Here is a 16,652-nt window from a genome sequence, read left to right as displayed (position 1 = left end):
GAATCGCCAGTGGTGAATGAGTCAGCTCACCAGAGCAAGCTGGGATAGCTAGTCGAGTGGTGTCACAGAAAAACAATCAACATCAACAAAACTAAACAGCTGACTGTCGACTTCAGGGTTGTAAATGAGCCGGTTTACAGCAGGAAAATGGTCATGGAGAGGGTCTGTAGCTTTAAATTCACGGGTGGATTCAGATTAAGATTTATTTATCACATGTACATGGCAACATACAGTGAAATGCATTGTTTGCATTAACAACCATCAGGATGTGCTGGGGGCAGCCCACAAGTGCCTGCATAACATGACCACCATGTTCAGCAGAACAACACAAGCAACAACAGCAATGACCTGGATGAGGAAGTGGAGGGATGGGTTAGTAAGTTTGCTGATGACACAAAAGTTAAGGGTGTTGTGGATAGTCTGAAGGGCTGTCAGAGGTTACAGTGGGACATCAATAGGATGCAGAACTGGGCTGAGAATAGAGTTCAACCCAGATAAGCGTGAAGTGGTTCATTTTGGTAGATCATTTGAAGACAGAATATAGCATTAAAAGTCAGACTCTTGACAGTGTGGAGGATCTGAGAGGTTTTGGAGTCCGTGTCGATAGGAGACTCAAAGCTGCTGCGCAGGTTGACAGTGTGGTTAAGAAGGCATATGGTGTGTTGGCATTCATCAACTGTGGGATTGAGTTCAAGATTTGTGAACAGTTTTGGGCCCCTCATCTCAGAAAAGATGTGCTGGCATTGGAGAGGGTCCAGAGGAGGTTCACAAGGATGATTCCAGAAATGAAAGGGTTATCATAGGAGGAACGTTTGATGGCTCTGGATCTGTACCCACTAGCTTTCAGAAGGATGAGGGGGGATCTCATTGAAACCTTTTAAATGTTGAAAGGCCTAGACAGAGTAGATGTGGAAAGGATGTTTCCCGTGGTGGGAGAGTCCAGGACAAGGGGGCACAGCCTCATGATAGAGGGGCGCCCTTTCAAAACAGAGATGTGGAAACATTCCTTTATTCAAAGGGTGGTGGATTTTGTGGAATTTGTTGCCACATGCGGCTGTGGAGGCCAGGTCTTTGAGTGTATTTAAGGCAGAGATTGATAGGTTCCTGATTGGACATGGCATCAAAGGTTATGGGGAGAAGGCAGGAACTGGGTTTGAGGAGGAGATAGAAAAAAGGATCAGCCATGATTGAGTGGTGGAGGAGACTCGATGAGCCAAATGGCCTAATTCTGCTCCCTTGTCTTATGGTCTTATAAGATGAGAGGTATTGACTGTGTGGATAGCCAGAGTGCTGAAATGGCTAACACGAGGGGCATAGTTTTAAGGTGCTTGGAAGTAGGTACATGGGGAATGTCAGGTATAAGTTTTTCAGACAGAGTGGTGGGTGCATGAAATGCACTGCCAGTGACGGTGGTGGAGGCGGATGCAATAGGGGCTTTTAAGAGGCTCTTCGATGGGTACGTGAAGCTTAGAAAAATAGAGGGCTATGCAGTAGGGAAGTTCTAGGCAGCTTCTAGAGTAGGTTACATGGTTGGCACAATATTGTGGGCCGAAGGACCTGTAATGTGCTGTGGATTTCAAAGTTTCTATGTTCACAACAAAATAAGACAATGACAGCAATGCTCCTTTCCTCACACACACACACACACACACACACACACCCTCCACCTTCAGTATTGACATATCTGTCTGTGCTCAGCACATGGATGCAAATTTGCGAAGGCGTATGGTGTGTTGGTTTTCATTGGTTGGGGGGATTGAGTTCAAGACCTGCAAGTTAATGTTGCAGCTCTATAAAACTCTGCTTATACTACACTTGGAATAGTATATTCATTTCTGGTCACCTCATTATAAGAAAGATATGAAAGCTTTAGACAGTGTGCAAAGGAGATTTGGTAGGATGCTACCTGGATTGGAGAGCAGTTCTTCTTGAGTGAGTTTGGGCTTTTCTCTTTGCTGCAGAAGAGGACAAGGGATGACTTATAGAAGTGTACAAAATGATAAAAAGCACGACCAGACACTTTCCCCCAATAGCTAATATAACTGTGGAAGTGATTGTAGGAAAGTATAAGTTTTGTGCCAAAGTTTGCGGATGATACAAAGTCTGGTGGAATGGCAAGTAGTGCTGAGGAAGCAATCCGACTACAGACGGACAGACAAATTGGAAGAATGGGCAAAAAAGGGGAATAGAATATAAAAAAAAAACAAGGAGATAACGCTGAGGCTTTATAGGACACTCTTGGAGTATTGTCAACAGTTCTGGGCCCCGTATCTCAGAAAGGATGTGTTGTCATTGGAGAAAGTCCAGAGTAGGTTCATGAGGATAATTCTGGGAATGAAGGGGTTAATGTATGAGCAGCATCTGGCATCTTTGGGCCTGTACTCACTGGTATTTAGATGAACGGTTGGGGATTTCATTGAAACCTACCGAATGTTGAATAGACTAGATAAGGTGGATGGGGAGAGGATGTGGTGGGTTTATCTGTAACTAGAAGGCACAGCCTCAAAGTTGAAGGGTGACCCTTTAGAACAGAGGTAAGGAGGAATTTTTTAAAGCCAGAGAATGGTAAATCTGTGGAATGCTCTGCCACAGACTGAGGTGAAGGCCAAGTCCGTGGGTATATTTAAGGTGGAAATTGTTAATTTCCTGATCGGTCAGGGCATCAAAGGATATGGCGAGAAGGCAGGTGTGTGGGGTTGGGTGGGATCTGGGATCAGCCATGATGGAACAGCGGAGCAGACTCGATGGGCTGAATGGCCTAATTCTGCTCCTATGTCTTATGGTTTTATAAGTTGGTAGGTTGGAGAGAGGTAGGTTTGTTAACACCCAGTGATGGGTGCACTGCTAGGGGAGGTGGTAGAGGCAGAGATATTAGGGACATTTAAGACACTCTGAGAAAGGCACATGGAGGACAGAGTTAGATTGATCTTGAAGTAGGTTAAAAGATCAGCACAACATTGTGGGCTGTGGGGCCATATCCTGTTCTATAAGGAAGGAATATTAGCATTTTGTCTTATTTTCAAGATTTTCCCTGGAGAAGTTGGATGCAGGGGATTCACTGCTACATCTACGACCAGTCTATTGAAGCAGATGGGGGTGAGGGGTCACTCCCTCCAACAAGCAATCAAGTCCTTGTCAAACGCAGCAGAAGAAAGCAGCAATTGGATTTGGATTAAAAGGAAAGACAACAACTGGGCTGCAAGGTGAAGACAGGAGGGTATGGAACTGAGGGGGGTGTATCTGGGACGCCAGGTAGCACCGTTGAGCCCTCTGGAGACGTCGTGGGCTTATCAACGAAACATCAAAGAAGGAGGGTGCCCACCTGATGACCCCGATGACGTACCTATCCTCCCTCCTTGTCACCACTCCAAGCCCACTGCCAACATCGAGAGTGCCAACTTACCATAGGGATTGAAACATCAAATCCTAGTAGCTCTACTGCAAGCATAGTGAGGAGGTTTAGGTCACTGAGCATCCTGGCAAACCTCTACAGCTTACTGTTGAACGTGTCCTGATTGGTTTTAGCATGGTCTGGTACAGCAATTCGAACGCAGGAACCTAACAGCTTGTAGAGTGCAGTGGGCTCTTGCCGAATGCATCCCTGCCCATCATTGGCAGTACTGTATCCACAGGAGCTGCTGCATTAGGAAGGCAACTTGCACCACGGAGATGCCCATCATCCAGCTCATGCCAGGTTCTCACTGCTGTCAGCCGGTGAAGGTGGGAAAGACTGGCATCCCACCACCAGGTTGAGGAACATCAAATTCCCTACAACCATTCGATTCTTAGACCAACCAGCAAAACCCCAATCATAAACACAGGAGATTCCACAGATGCGGGAAATCCAGAGCAACACACGTAAAATGCTGGAGGAACTCAGCAGGTCGGGGAGCGTCTAATCATTACAGGTTGACAACATGATGACGACTTTGATCGCTCTGCACTAAAATTGTTTTGTTTTCAAATTGCCTGCTTTCTTGTACAATTGTATGTATTTTTTGTTTAATATAAGTCTTCCTTCTGAATGCAAATGCGTGCCTGTGAAGCCACTGCAGGTAAGTTTTTCCTGCACCCGTGCGTAAGCAGTGTCTGGGTGATACCGAGAATGGGCTGACCCTGATTTATTTATTGCCTGGAGGCTGGGATCAGCAGGTAATGGGCGGGGCCACAAAAATGGGCGAGGCCAACAGGTAATGTGTGAGGTCAACAAGTAAAGTGGGGGGGGGGCAGCCATAATTCAACGACGCGAGCCAGCAGATGACGAGGCGGGGCGGGGCCGGGCCAATCCACGCCTCAGGTGTGGGCGGGGCCAGACCAGAGTCATTAATCGCACGGGGGCGTGGCCAGTCCCGCCTCACCTGACAGGGGGCGTGGTGAGCCGGAGCTGGAGGGGAACAGGTGTGGTGACGCAGCGCGGCATCCACAGGTGAGGGTTCGGGGAGAGCGGCGGCAGCCCCGAGATGGGCAAGAAGAAGAAAGCGGAAGGGAAGGAGTCGGAGCCCTACGGTAAGGGGGCAGCGGAGGAGGAAGGGGTTGGGTATGTCTCACTCTGTATTGGGTGTGCGGCAGCGAGGTGTTTGTGGTTCGGATTAGAGTGTTAACAACAAACTCGCCCTAGGGACTACCGCAGAGATTAGTGGTGTCAGACTACCTTGACAACTCTCCTCTCAGGAGCCTTCCTTTGACCTAGTCCACTCTCCCCCCCCCCCCACTTGCCTTCTACCTTACAATCCCCGCCCCTCTCCCCCTGCTCCCCTACGATCCACCGCCCCCTCCCACTGTCGCCTTCTACCATCACAGGATCCCCTCCCTCTCTCCATGCGATCACCTTCCCCTACCACCCACCCTTTCCCCTCCGATCCAGCCTCTCCACCTCCCCCTTACGATCCCCCTCTCCGCCTAAGATCTCCCCCTTTCCCCCGACGTTCCCATTCACCCTGCTACGACCCCATTCAACCCCCTACAACCCCCCTCTCCCCACTGTATTCTCCCACTCCACCCTTTTCCTCCCCTCTCCTATCCTCCACACCAGCTCTCAAACCACCTCTCCCCACTTCTCGCCTTCAATCCCCCTCCCCACCCATCTCTCCCCCTCCCCACCCATCTCTTCCGCCCCTACACGTCTCCTCCCCTCTCGTCTCCCCCTCCCCTCTTTCTCCCTCGCCCCGCGGGCGGCCGACTCTGGCAGGAAGAGTTGGAACTGGGGCCCGAATGTTCTCCCAGCGCTTACACCTTGATCCTCGCTTTGATTCTGCAGGGAAACTTTTCTCCACACGGAAGTCTGATGAAAGTTTGGACCGCCAGTGTCTGAGAAATGTTAATATTTACCCGGGACCTCAGACTGAAGGTCGTTTTGGACGGGCGCCGACACAGAGGGAAGCCCGTGTTATCGGCTTTTCGGTGGGGGTTGCGGTGTGTCGGCGAGGCTGGTTTCATTCCACCGGTTGTGGAGGGGGACGGAATCGGTCAGTTTAATATCACCGACATCGGCCGTGAAATGTGTTGTTCTGCGGCAGCAGCACTTTGCAATACTTAGTAAAGACTATGACCCTTAAGGTTGACACAGCCGGGGAAGGTGGTAGGGGTCAGCTCCCATTCAATGCTCCCAATGGTATATATCAGTACTGATGATGGGTTCATTCAGAAATCTGGTGGTGGAGGGAAAAAACGGTTCCTGAAATGTTCCTTCCGGCTCCTGTACCTCCTCTCTAATGGTAGCAACGAGAAGAGGGCATGTCCTGAGCGATGGGGGATGCTGCTTTTTCCTGCTTGCACCTGGGAGCAGGTTTCACATCGAACTCGCGGCTGAGCTGTCGCGCTGACTGCTGAAGTGAGACGGAGCTTTGCGGGAGGGGAGCCCCGCTGGGTCGCGGAGCTTGTGTGCGCTCGGATGGGAAGTTTAACACCCCCCAGCAGCGATTGCGGTGTTGTGTGAGTGTGCGTGCGGAGCTGTCCCCAGGATGACTGAGGCGAAGGCCGCACTCGTCACTGCCGGCCAGTCCGGAGGTTTTGGGGGCGTTGGGCGGCGGAATGCAGAGAGCCAGGAGGTCTGGACCAGGAAGTGTGGGCTGTTTATTCCCGCCCGCTCGTCGCCGGGCCCAAGATTTGCGGTCTCTGACGCCACGGCGTCAACAATCATCCGGGATGTCCTGTCACCCCGGTTCAGCCAGGGCTGGGAGGCTGCCATCAGGAAGAAGGTACAGGAGCCGCAGGACCCAGCAGGTCCAGGAACAGTAGTCACCTCTCAACTATCGGCCTCTTGAACTAAAGGGAATAACTTCACTCACCCCCATCACTGAACTCCTCCCGCAACCTATGGACCCATTCATCTCACGTTCTTGATATTTATTGCGTATTTATTTTGTATTTGCAAAGTTTGCTCTCTTTTGCACACTGGTGTTTGTCCCTCCTGTTGTGTGCGGTCTTTGGGTGATTTCATTGTGTGTGGTGTTTCTTCGCATTGACTGCGAATGCCCACAAGAAACCGAATCTCGGGGTAGAAATGCACTTCACTTTGAACTCTGAAGTTTTCGGCTAATTTTGGGCCAAGGATAGATCTTTAGGGATATTGACGCCCAGATAATCTGCCTTTGGATGACACATTGCAGATTGTGTGACGAGACGAATGAAATTCCATTTGTCTGATCACTCTGCCTGTCTCTGTTCCTTTGGGGAATCCAAATACCTCAGCAAAATGTGCCCTCTGATCGAGGAATGTGACCACGTGGGTTGAGTATGATGTTCCCCTCAGGGGTTGTCTCTTGGCGAGTTCTCGGGTGGCAGTAGAGGCCGATACAGAATTCATATATTCTGGTGCAGTGTGGACAAGAGAAAATACGGGCCGTGGTTAGTTGCCGGGATATTTGGCTGTTTGGTTTCTTCCTTCCCAGCAGATGCTTGTTTTATTTTTTTTTGCGGCACAGTGAAAGTTGTTCTCGTGTAGACCTCCCTGTGGAGATCGTTCTGACATCCTGCCCCACTGTGGAGATTATTCTCGAGTGACTTTCCATCCCATAACCGAGATCGTACGCATGTAGACCTCCCATCCCACAGAGCACTTCGTTCCCTTGTAGACATCCCGTAGCGCAGTGCAGATCATTCTTGTGCAGCCTCTCACCCCCATTCCACAGGGGAGATCATTCCCGTGTAGACCACCCATCCCACAATGGAGATTGCTCTCGTGTAGAGCCCCCCATCCATGCTGGAGATTGCTCTCGTGTGGACCTCCCGTCCCACGCTGGAGATTTCTCTCGTGTGGACCTCCCGTCCCACGCTGGAGATTTCTCTCGTGTGGACCTCCCGTCCCACGCTGGAGATTTCTCTCGTGTGGACCTCCCGTCCCACGCTGGAGATTTCTCTCGTGTGGACCTCCCGTCCCACAATGGAGATTGCTCTCCTGTAGACCCCCACATCCCACAGTGGATATCATTTCCGTCTAGACCCCACATCCCACAGTGGAGATCTTTCCCGTGTAGACCCCCACATCCCACAGTGGAGATCATTCCCATGTAGACCCCCACATCCCACAGTGGAGATCTTTCCCGTGTAGACCCCCACATCCTACAATGCAGATCATTCTTGTGTAGATCTCCCATCCCACAGTGGAGATCATTCACAGGTAATACTCTGATCCCACAACAAAGATTGTTCTCGAGTAACCCTCCCGTCCCACAGCAAACGTCTTTCTCAAGTAATCCTTCCATCCCACTGTGGAAATTGTTATTGTGTAGACCCCCACATCCCACAGTGGAGATCATTCTCATGTGGACCTCCCATCCTACAGCAGATATTGTTCTCATGTAGACTTTCTGTCCCACAGAGGAGATCATTCTTGTGTAGATCTCCCATCCCACAGCAGTGATCGTTCTTGTGTAGTCTTCCCATCCCACAGTGGAGCTCGTTCCTGTGTGGACATTCTGTCTCACAGTGCAGATTGTTCCACTGTAGACCCCCACAGCCCATAGCAGAGATCGTTCTCATGTAGACCTCCTGTCCCACAATGGAGATCATTCTCGTGTGTGTGGAGACTGTTCCTGTGTAGACCTCCTATCCCACGGTCGAGATCGTTCTCGTGTAGACCTCCCATCCCACAGTGGAGATAGTTTTCCTGTAATTCTCCCATCTATTATTATGTCATCAGTGAACTTGGATATCTTGCTGTCTGTTTCCTCCTACCACTTATGAGCATAGATGGTAAATAACCGACCGTCCTTGGGTCAGTGAACTAGTTGTATCTTTCCAATTTAACAAAATTACCAACGGGTATATTATTGCCACAGATACAGTGAAACTGTTTTGCTTGCCATGCCTACAGATCATTTCATCATAACAGTACATCGAGATAGTACAAGGGAAGCAATAGCAGAGTGCAGAATAAAGTGTTCCCATTCCAGACAGATAGTAAGTGCAAAGTCATTACAAGGTAGACTGAGAGGTCGAGGGTCCATTTTATTGTTCAGTCGTCTTAAACCAGCGGGGTGGGGGGGGGGGGAAGCTGTCCTTGAGCCTGGTGCAATGTACCAGCTTGTTCTGACTTGCCTTTTGTTGCGATGTCCTGTCCATCACTGAACATTGCAGCACAGTGAGGCTGTTTGGCACACAATGTTGTTCCAAACCTTTAACCTATTCCAAAATCAGTCTAACCCTTTCCTCCCAGGTGGCCATTCAGTTTTCTATAATCCATGCTCTGTGTAAGTGCAATTACAAAGAAAACACACAGCACCTCTACTCCCTTAAGTCTGAGGGGATACGGCACAACATCTAAAACTTTGACAAACTTCTATAGATGTGTGGTGGAGAGTATATTGACTGGCTGCATCACACCTGATGAAGAAACACCAATGCCCTTGGATGGAAACTCCCACAAACTCTGATGGATACGGTCCTGTCCATCACGGGTAGAGCTGCCACAGCACCCCCCCCCACCCCCAACACTGAGCATTGTCTCAGGAAAGTAGCCACCGTCATCAGCGACCCCAAAAACCCAGAACATGCTCTCTTAACTTCCATTAATGCCCCACCTCCCTTCGTACTCCATCCCTTATTTATTTATATTTATATATTTTTTCTCTCTCTCTCTCTTTTTCTCCCTCTGTCCCTCTCACATAGTCATAGTCATACTTTATTGATCCCTGGGGAAATTGGTTTTCGTTACAGTTGCACCATAAATAATAAATAGTAATAGAACCATAGTTAAATAGTAATATGTAAATTATGCCAGTAAATTATGAAATAAGTCCAGGACCAGCCTGTTGGCTCAGGGTTTCTGACCCTCCAAGGGAGGAGTTGTAAAGTTTGATGGCCACAGGCAGGAATGACTTCCTATGACGCTCTGTGTTGCATCTCGATGGAATGAGTGTCTGGCTGAATGTACTCCTGTGCCCAACCAGTACATTATGTATAACTATAACTCCTTGCCCATCCTCTGGGCTCCCCTCCCCGTCTTTCTCCCTAGGTCACCCATCCCATGACCCTCTCCCTTCTCCAGCCTTGTATCCCTTTTGCCAATTAACTGTCCAGTTCTTGGCTCCATCCCTCCCCCTCCTGTCTTCTCCTATCATTTTGGATCTCCCCCTCCCCCTCCCACTTTCAAATCTCTTACCATCTCTTCTTTCAGTTAGTCCTGACGAAGTGTCTTGGCCCAAAATGTCAACTGTACCTCTTCCTAGAGATGCTGCCTGGCCTGCTGCGTTCACCAGCAACTTTTTATGTGTGTTACTTGAAATTCCAGCATCTGCAGAATGCTTCGTGTTTGTGTTTTTACATGCTCTCCTCTTGCTGCTTTCCGCAGTAAGAAGGTACAGGAGCCTCAGGACCCACACCACCAGGTTCAGGAATAATTATTGCCACTCAACCAGCAGGCTCTTGAACCAACGGGGGTAAACTACACTGGCAGTGCTGGGTCACTAGGTCCCGGGTTTTATTGTGTTTCCTTGTCTTGCGGCTGCCTGCCAGAAGACGAAAACCCAGGTTTGTATAATATATACACACTTTGATAATAAATGATGTACTTTGAGCTGTGAGCATTTGCAGTGACCCAGCAATGCCAGTTGTTTTATGACCTTGCAGTCGACCTCACTGTCCTCGTAAGTCATGGCTTAATTGAACTGCGCTGCCCTCTCTCTGGAGCTGCTACACTTTATTCTGCATTCTGTTGTTGTTTTCCCTTGTTCTATGGTAACGCACTGTGTAATCAGTAGGGACGATGTGCAAGACTAGCTTTCCCCTGTAAACCGTTCATGTGCCACATTAAACCAATTCACGCTCCCCACGAGCTGATTCAGTCTCATTTACTTGAAAGTTCAAAGTACACTGTTTATTATCAAAGTGTGTGTACAGAGTTCCGTCTTCTTGCAGGCAGCCGCAGAACAAGGAAACGCCACAAAAACTATTAACCACCTCCCCCCCACTCCCACACAAAGGCTGTCAAACACTCTCTGGCAAAACAAAGAACGAATTGTGCGAACGACAACAAAAAATAAACAAATAACTCACAGAACATGAACCGCAGAGTCTCCGAAAGTGACTCCACAGGCGTCAAGCCAGTCCAGGAGTCAGATGGCTGCAGGCCACAGGCACGGAGCCAGTTCAGTGCTGAGCGGAAGGTAGCTGGTCCGAGAGTCAGATAGCTGCAGGCCACAGGCACGGAGCCAGTTCAGGTCAGCACTGAGGCGACTGCAGAGGCTGCAGGCCGCCGCATCAGCGTTGGTTCAGCACTGAAGCGCCTTGATCAAATCGCGGAAATAGTAAGAGAGAAAGCTTTCTCTTCTTTTTAAAAAAAGACGCACATGGACTGTCAACCACAGAGTCCCTAGACGTGAGTCCACGGCTACACGGCTCGTTCGGTGCCGAGGAAGCGAAGCTGGTCCAGGAGCCCGGTGGGTGCAGGGTGACGACTGCTCCTGAACCCGGTGGTGTGGGACCCAAGGCCCCCGCACTTCCTACCCGACAGCGGTAGCGAGAAAAGAGGGTGATGGGTCAAACGCAGGGAGATGGAGTTAACCCCATCACCCCCTACTGGGGCGTAGGCCACGGACAGCAGCTTGTCCTGGGCTAGTCGCATCCAAGCAGAGACATGTCTTTTGTTTCTGCAGCTTCCCTGCTGCCCAGAACAACCTGTTTCTCCCTCTCATGCCCACAGCAGACATTCTCTCATCACCCCCCACCCACATTGGCAGGAGGTACTAAAAACTGGAAAGCACCCAACACCAATCTCAAGGACAGCTTTTATCAGACTCTTAATTGGATCACTTGCAGGATAAGATGGACTCTTGACCTCAGAACCCAACTCGTTATGATCCTGCACTTTATCATTTACTGGCACCGCACGTTTTCGGGAGCTGCTAATTTATTCTGCATTCTTATAGGTTTACCTGATTCCGCTTCAATACCCTGTGTCATGAGCTGATCGGCATAAGCAGTATGTAAGACAAGCTTTTCACTGTATCTAATAAGCCAGTTCCTATCCCAGTGTTCAGGGGAGGGATTTTGCGACCCTAGTCCTGTCTGGCTCCGACCTGACCACAGGCCTTTGACAAAATGCCGCACATGATGCTGCTAAGCAGGGTAAGAGCCCATGGCACAGGAAAGACACCAGCGTGGATAGAAGATATTTGAAATTATGAGAGGCACCCATAAAGTGAGTAGGGGAGACCTTTTCTCCAGGGTAGGGGAGACCAGAATTCGAGGGCATACATTTAGACCATAAGACCACAAAACATAGGAGCAGAATTAGGCCATTCAGCCCATCAAGTCTGCTCCGCCGTTCCATCATGGCTGATCTCCGGATCCCACTTAACCCTACACACCTGCCTTCTTGCCATAACCTTTGATGCCCCGACCGATCAGGAAACGATCAACTTCCACCTTAAATATATCCATAGATTTGGCCTCCACTGCAGTCTGTGGCAGAGCATTCCACAGATTCACCACTCTCTGGCAAAAAAAAATCCTCCTTACTTCTGTTCTAAAAGATCACCCCTCAATGTTGTGGCTGTGCCCTCTACTTCTGGATAAATCCACCACAGGAAACATCCTCTCCACACCCACCCTATCTAGTCTGTTCAACATTTCAGTGAAATCCCCCTGCATTCATCTAAATTCCAGTGAGTACAGGCCCAAAGATGCCGAATGCTCCTCATACATTAACCCCTTCATTCCCAGAATCATCCTTGTCAACCTCCTCTGGACTCTCTCCAATGACAACACATCCTTTGAGATCTGGGGCCCAAAACTGTAAACAATACTCCAAGTGTAACCTGACTAGAGTCTTATAAAGCCTCAGCATTATCTCCTCATTTTTATACTCTATTCCCCTTGAAATAAATGCCAACATTTCATTTGTCTTCTTTATCACTGACTCAACCTGTAAATTAACCTTCTGGGAGTCTTGCATGAGGACTCCCAATTCCCTCTGCACCTCTGATGTTTAGACTTTCTCTCCATCTAGATAATAGTCTGCACTATTGTTCCTTTTACCAAAGTGCATTATCGTACATTTCCCAACATTATATTCCATCTGCCACTTTTTTGCCCATTCTTCCAATTTGTCTAAGTCCTGCTGCAATCGCATTGCTTCCTCAGCACTACCTACCCCTCCACCTATCTTTGTATCATCCACAAAGCCATCAATTCCATTATCCAAATCACTGACAAACAATGTGAAAAGTAGCGGTCCCAATACTGACCCCTGAGGAACACCACTAGTCACTGGCAGCCAACCAGAAAAGGTCCCTTTTATTCCCACTCGCTGCCTCCTGCCTGTCAGCCATTCCTCTGTCCATGCCAGTATCTGTCCTGTAACGCCATGGGATTTTATCTTGTTAAGCAGCCTCATGTGTGGCACCTTATCAAATGCCTTCTGAAAATCCAAGTAACTGACAGCCACTGCCTCTCCCACACAAAACGCTGGAGGAACTCAGCAGGCCAGGCAGCATCTATGGGAAAAAGTATAGTCGATGTTTCAGACTGAAGGGTTTTGGCCCGAAACATCAACTGTACTTTTTTCCATAGATGCTGCCTGGCTGACTGAGTTCCTCCAGCATTTTGTTTGTGTTGCTCAGATTTCCAACATCTGCAGATTTTCTCTTGTTTCTCCACTACCTCTCCTTTGTCAGCATGTTGTTACTCCCTCGAAGAACTCAGGCAAGATTTCCCCATACAGAAATCATGCTGACTTTGACTTATTTTATCATTAGTCTCCAAGTCCCTTGAAACCTCATCCTTAATAATAGACTCCAGCACTTTCCCAACCACTGAGGTGAGGCTAAATGGCCTATAACTTCCTTTGTTTTGCGTTCCTGCCTTCCTAAAGAATGGAGTGACATTTGCAATCTTCCAGTCCTCTGGGACCATGTCAGAATCAAGTGATTCTTGAAAGATCATGAGCAATGCATCCATTATCTCTTCAGCAACTTCTCTCAGGACTCTGGGATATAATTCATCTGGTCCAGGTAACTTACCCACCTTAAGACCAGCAACACACATAAAAGTTGCTGGTGAACGCAGCAGGCCAGGCAGCATCTCTAGGAAGAGGTACAGTCGACGTTTTGGGCTGAGACCCTACATCAGGATGAAGGGTCTCGGCCTGAAACGTCGACTGTACCTCTTGCTAGAGATGCTGCCTGGCCTAGTGTGTTCACCAGCAACTTTGATGTGTGTTGCTTGAAATTCCAGCATCTGCAGATTTCCTTGTGTTTGCCACCTTAAGACCTTTGAGTTTGTCTGGCACTTTTTCCTTTGTAATAGTAATGGCACTCACTCCTGCTCCCTGACACACTCGGACCTCTGGCACACTGCCAGTGTCTTCCACAGTGAAGGCTGGTGCAAAGTACCCATTAGGTTCATCTGCCATTTTTTGTCCCTCATTACTACCTCACCAGCATCATGTTCCAGTGGTCCAATATCAACTCTCAGCTCTCTTGTACTTTATTTTATATAACTGGAAAAGAAAACTTTTGGCATCCTGCTTTATGTTATTGGCTGGCCTGCCCTCATATTTCATCTTTTCTCTTCTTATAGCTTTTAAATTTCCTTTTGTTGGATTTTAAAAGCTTCCCAATCGTCCAACTTCTCACTAACTTTTGCTACCTTGTATGCCCTTTCCTTGGCTTTTATGCAGTCCTTAACTTCCCTAGTCAGCCACAGTTGGTACCCCTGCCATTTCAGAACAAGTTCTTCTTTGGGATATATCTGACCTGCGCCTTGCGGACTATTCCTAGAAACTTCAGCCATCTCTGCTCTGCTGTCATCCCTGCAGTATCCTCCTCCAATCCACCTGGGCAAGCTCCTCTCTCATGCCTTTGTAATTCCCTTTATTCCATTGTGATACTGATACATGTGACTTGTGCTTCTCCCTCTCAAAATGCAGTATGAATTCAATCATGTTGAATACTGAATACTTTGCTTCAGTATTCACTACAGAAAAGACCTTGGTGATTTTAGGGATGACTTACAGCAGATTGAAAAGCTTGAGCATATAGACATTAAGAAAGAGGATGTGCTGGAGCTTTTGGAAAGCATCAAGTTGGATAAGTCACCGGGACCGGATGAGATGTACCTCAGGCTACTGTGGGAGACAAGGGAGGAGATTGCTGAGCCTCTGGCAATGATCTTTGCATTATCAAAGGGGACAGGAGAGGTTCTGCAGGATTGGGGGGGTTGCAGATGTTGTTCCCTTATTCAAGAAAGGGTGGAGAGATAGCCCAGAAAATTATAGACCAGTGAGTCTTACTTCAGTGGTTGGTAAGCTGATGGAGAAGATCCTGAGAGGCAGGATTTGTGAATATTTGGAGGGGTATAATATGATTAGGAATAGTCAGCATGGCTTTGTCAAAGCCAGATCATGTCTTACGAGCCTGATTGAATTTTTTGAGGATGTGACTAAACACATTGATGAAGGAAGAGCAGTGGATGTAGTGTACATGGATTTCAGCAAGGCATTTGATAAGGTACCGCATGCAAGGCTTATTGAGAAAGTAAGGAGGCAGGGGATCCAAGGGGACATTGCTTTGTGGATCCAGAACTGGCTTGCCCACAGAAGGCACAAAGTGGTCATATTCTGCATGGAGGTTGGTGACCAGCGGTGTGCCTCAGGTCTGGGACCCCTACACTTCGCAATTTTTATAAATGACCTGGATGAGGAAGTGGAGGGATGGGTTAGTAAATTTGCTGATGACACAAAGGTTGGGGGTGTTGTGAATAGTCTGGAGAGTTGTCAGAGGTTACAGTGGGACATTGATAGGATGCAAAAACTGGGCTGAGAAGTGGCAGGTGGAGTTCAACCCAGATAAGTGTGAGGTAGTTCATTTTGGTAGGTCAAATATGATGGCAGAATATAGTATTAATGGTAAGACTCTTGGCAGTGTGGAGGATCAGAGGGATCTTGGGGTCAGAGTCCGTAGGACCTTCAAAGCAGCTGCGCAGGTTGACTCTGTGGTTAAGGCAGCATACGGTGCATTGGCCTTCATCAGCCGTGGGATTGAGTTCAAGCACTGAGAGGCTCTTGTATAGCTCTTCTATGTTCTATATTATCCTATATAGCTTTTCTGTGTTCTATATCATGGTCACTGCCTCCGAAGGGATTCCCTTACATTAAGCTCCCTAATAAGATCTGGGTTATTACATAACATCCATTCTGAAATAGCCTTTCCTCGAGTAGGCTCAAGCACAAGCTGCTCTAAAAAGCCATCTCGTAGCCACTCAACAAATTCCCTCTCTTGCGATTCGATACCAACTTGATTTTCCCAATCCTCTTGCACCTTGAAGTCCCCCATTACAATTGTGACATTACCCTTATTACATGCCTTTTTCAGCTCCTTTTGCAATCTCAACCCCACATCTTGGCTACTATTTGGAGGCCTATATGTGATTCCAGTAATGGTGTTTTTACCTTTGCAGATTCTTAAAGACACTCACAACGATTCAAAGTTTTTTGACCCTATGTCACCTCTTTCTAAAGATGTAATTCCATCTTTTACCGACAGAACCACACCACTGCCTATGCCTTCCTGTCTGTCCTTTCAATGCAAAGTAAATCCTTTGATGTCGAGCTCCCAACTGTTGCTCTCTTTCAGCCATGACTCATTGACATCCACAATGTCACACCAACCCATCTCTAATTGGGCCATGAGTTCATCCACATTATTCCGAATGCTATGCACATTTAAACACAGCACCTTCAGTCCTGCATTGTTCGCTCTTTTGAATTTTGCCTCTGCGGTACAATTTAACTCTTTGCTCTGTCTGCATTTGTTACCCAATCATTGACTTTAGGATGAGAGGGAAAGATTTAACAGAGATCTGAGGGGCAGGTTTTTCACCCAGACGATGGTGAGTCCCAGAGGCAGTGGTCGAAGCAGGTTAAATAGTGTCATTGAGGAAGCACTTGGACAGGTGTATGGGGGGTGCGGTGAAGGGTTTTTAACCATGCTGTATTGCTGTATGACTCTGATAGACATTGGCCTGAGCACTTGGACAGGTGTATGGGGGGTGCGGTGAAGGGTTTTTAACCATGCTGTATTGCTGTATGACTCTGATAGACATTGGCCTGAGCACTTTGACGGGTGTATGGGGGGGTGGTGAAGGGTTTTTAACCATGCTGTATTACTGTATGACTCTGATAGACATTGGCCTGAGCACTTGGACAGGTGTAT

General features: G+C 48.2%; 1 protein-coding gene across 1 annotated transcript in view; it reads left to right on the top strand.

Moving 5' to 3' along the window:
• Positions 1-4,356: 4,356 nt before the first annotated feature.
• Positions 4,357-16,652, top strand: part of LOC140198483 (choline transporter-like protein 4) — a 102,072-nt gene continuing 89,776 nt past the window's right edge. The window contains 1 exon segment of the mRNA XM_072259569.1: positions 4,357-4,506. Coding sequence (XP_072115670.1) covers positions 4,461-4,506 — 46 coding nt within the window. The 5' untranslated portion in view covers positions 4,357-4,460.

The sequence above is a fragment of the Mobula birostris genome, chromosome 5 (assembly GCF_030028105.1).
Source record: "Mobula birostris isolate sMobBir1 chromosome 5, sMobBir1.hap1, whole genome shotgun sequence".
Lineage (NCBI taxonomy): Eukaryota > Metazoa > Chordata > Chondrichthyes > Myliobatiformes > Myliobatidae > Mobula > Mobula birostris.
This window is presented reverse-complemented; position numbering and strand designations above follow the sequence as displayed.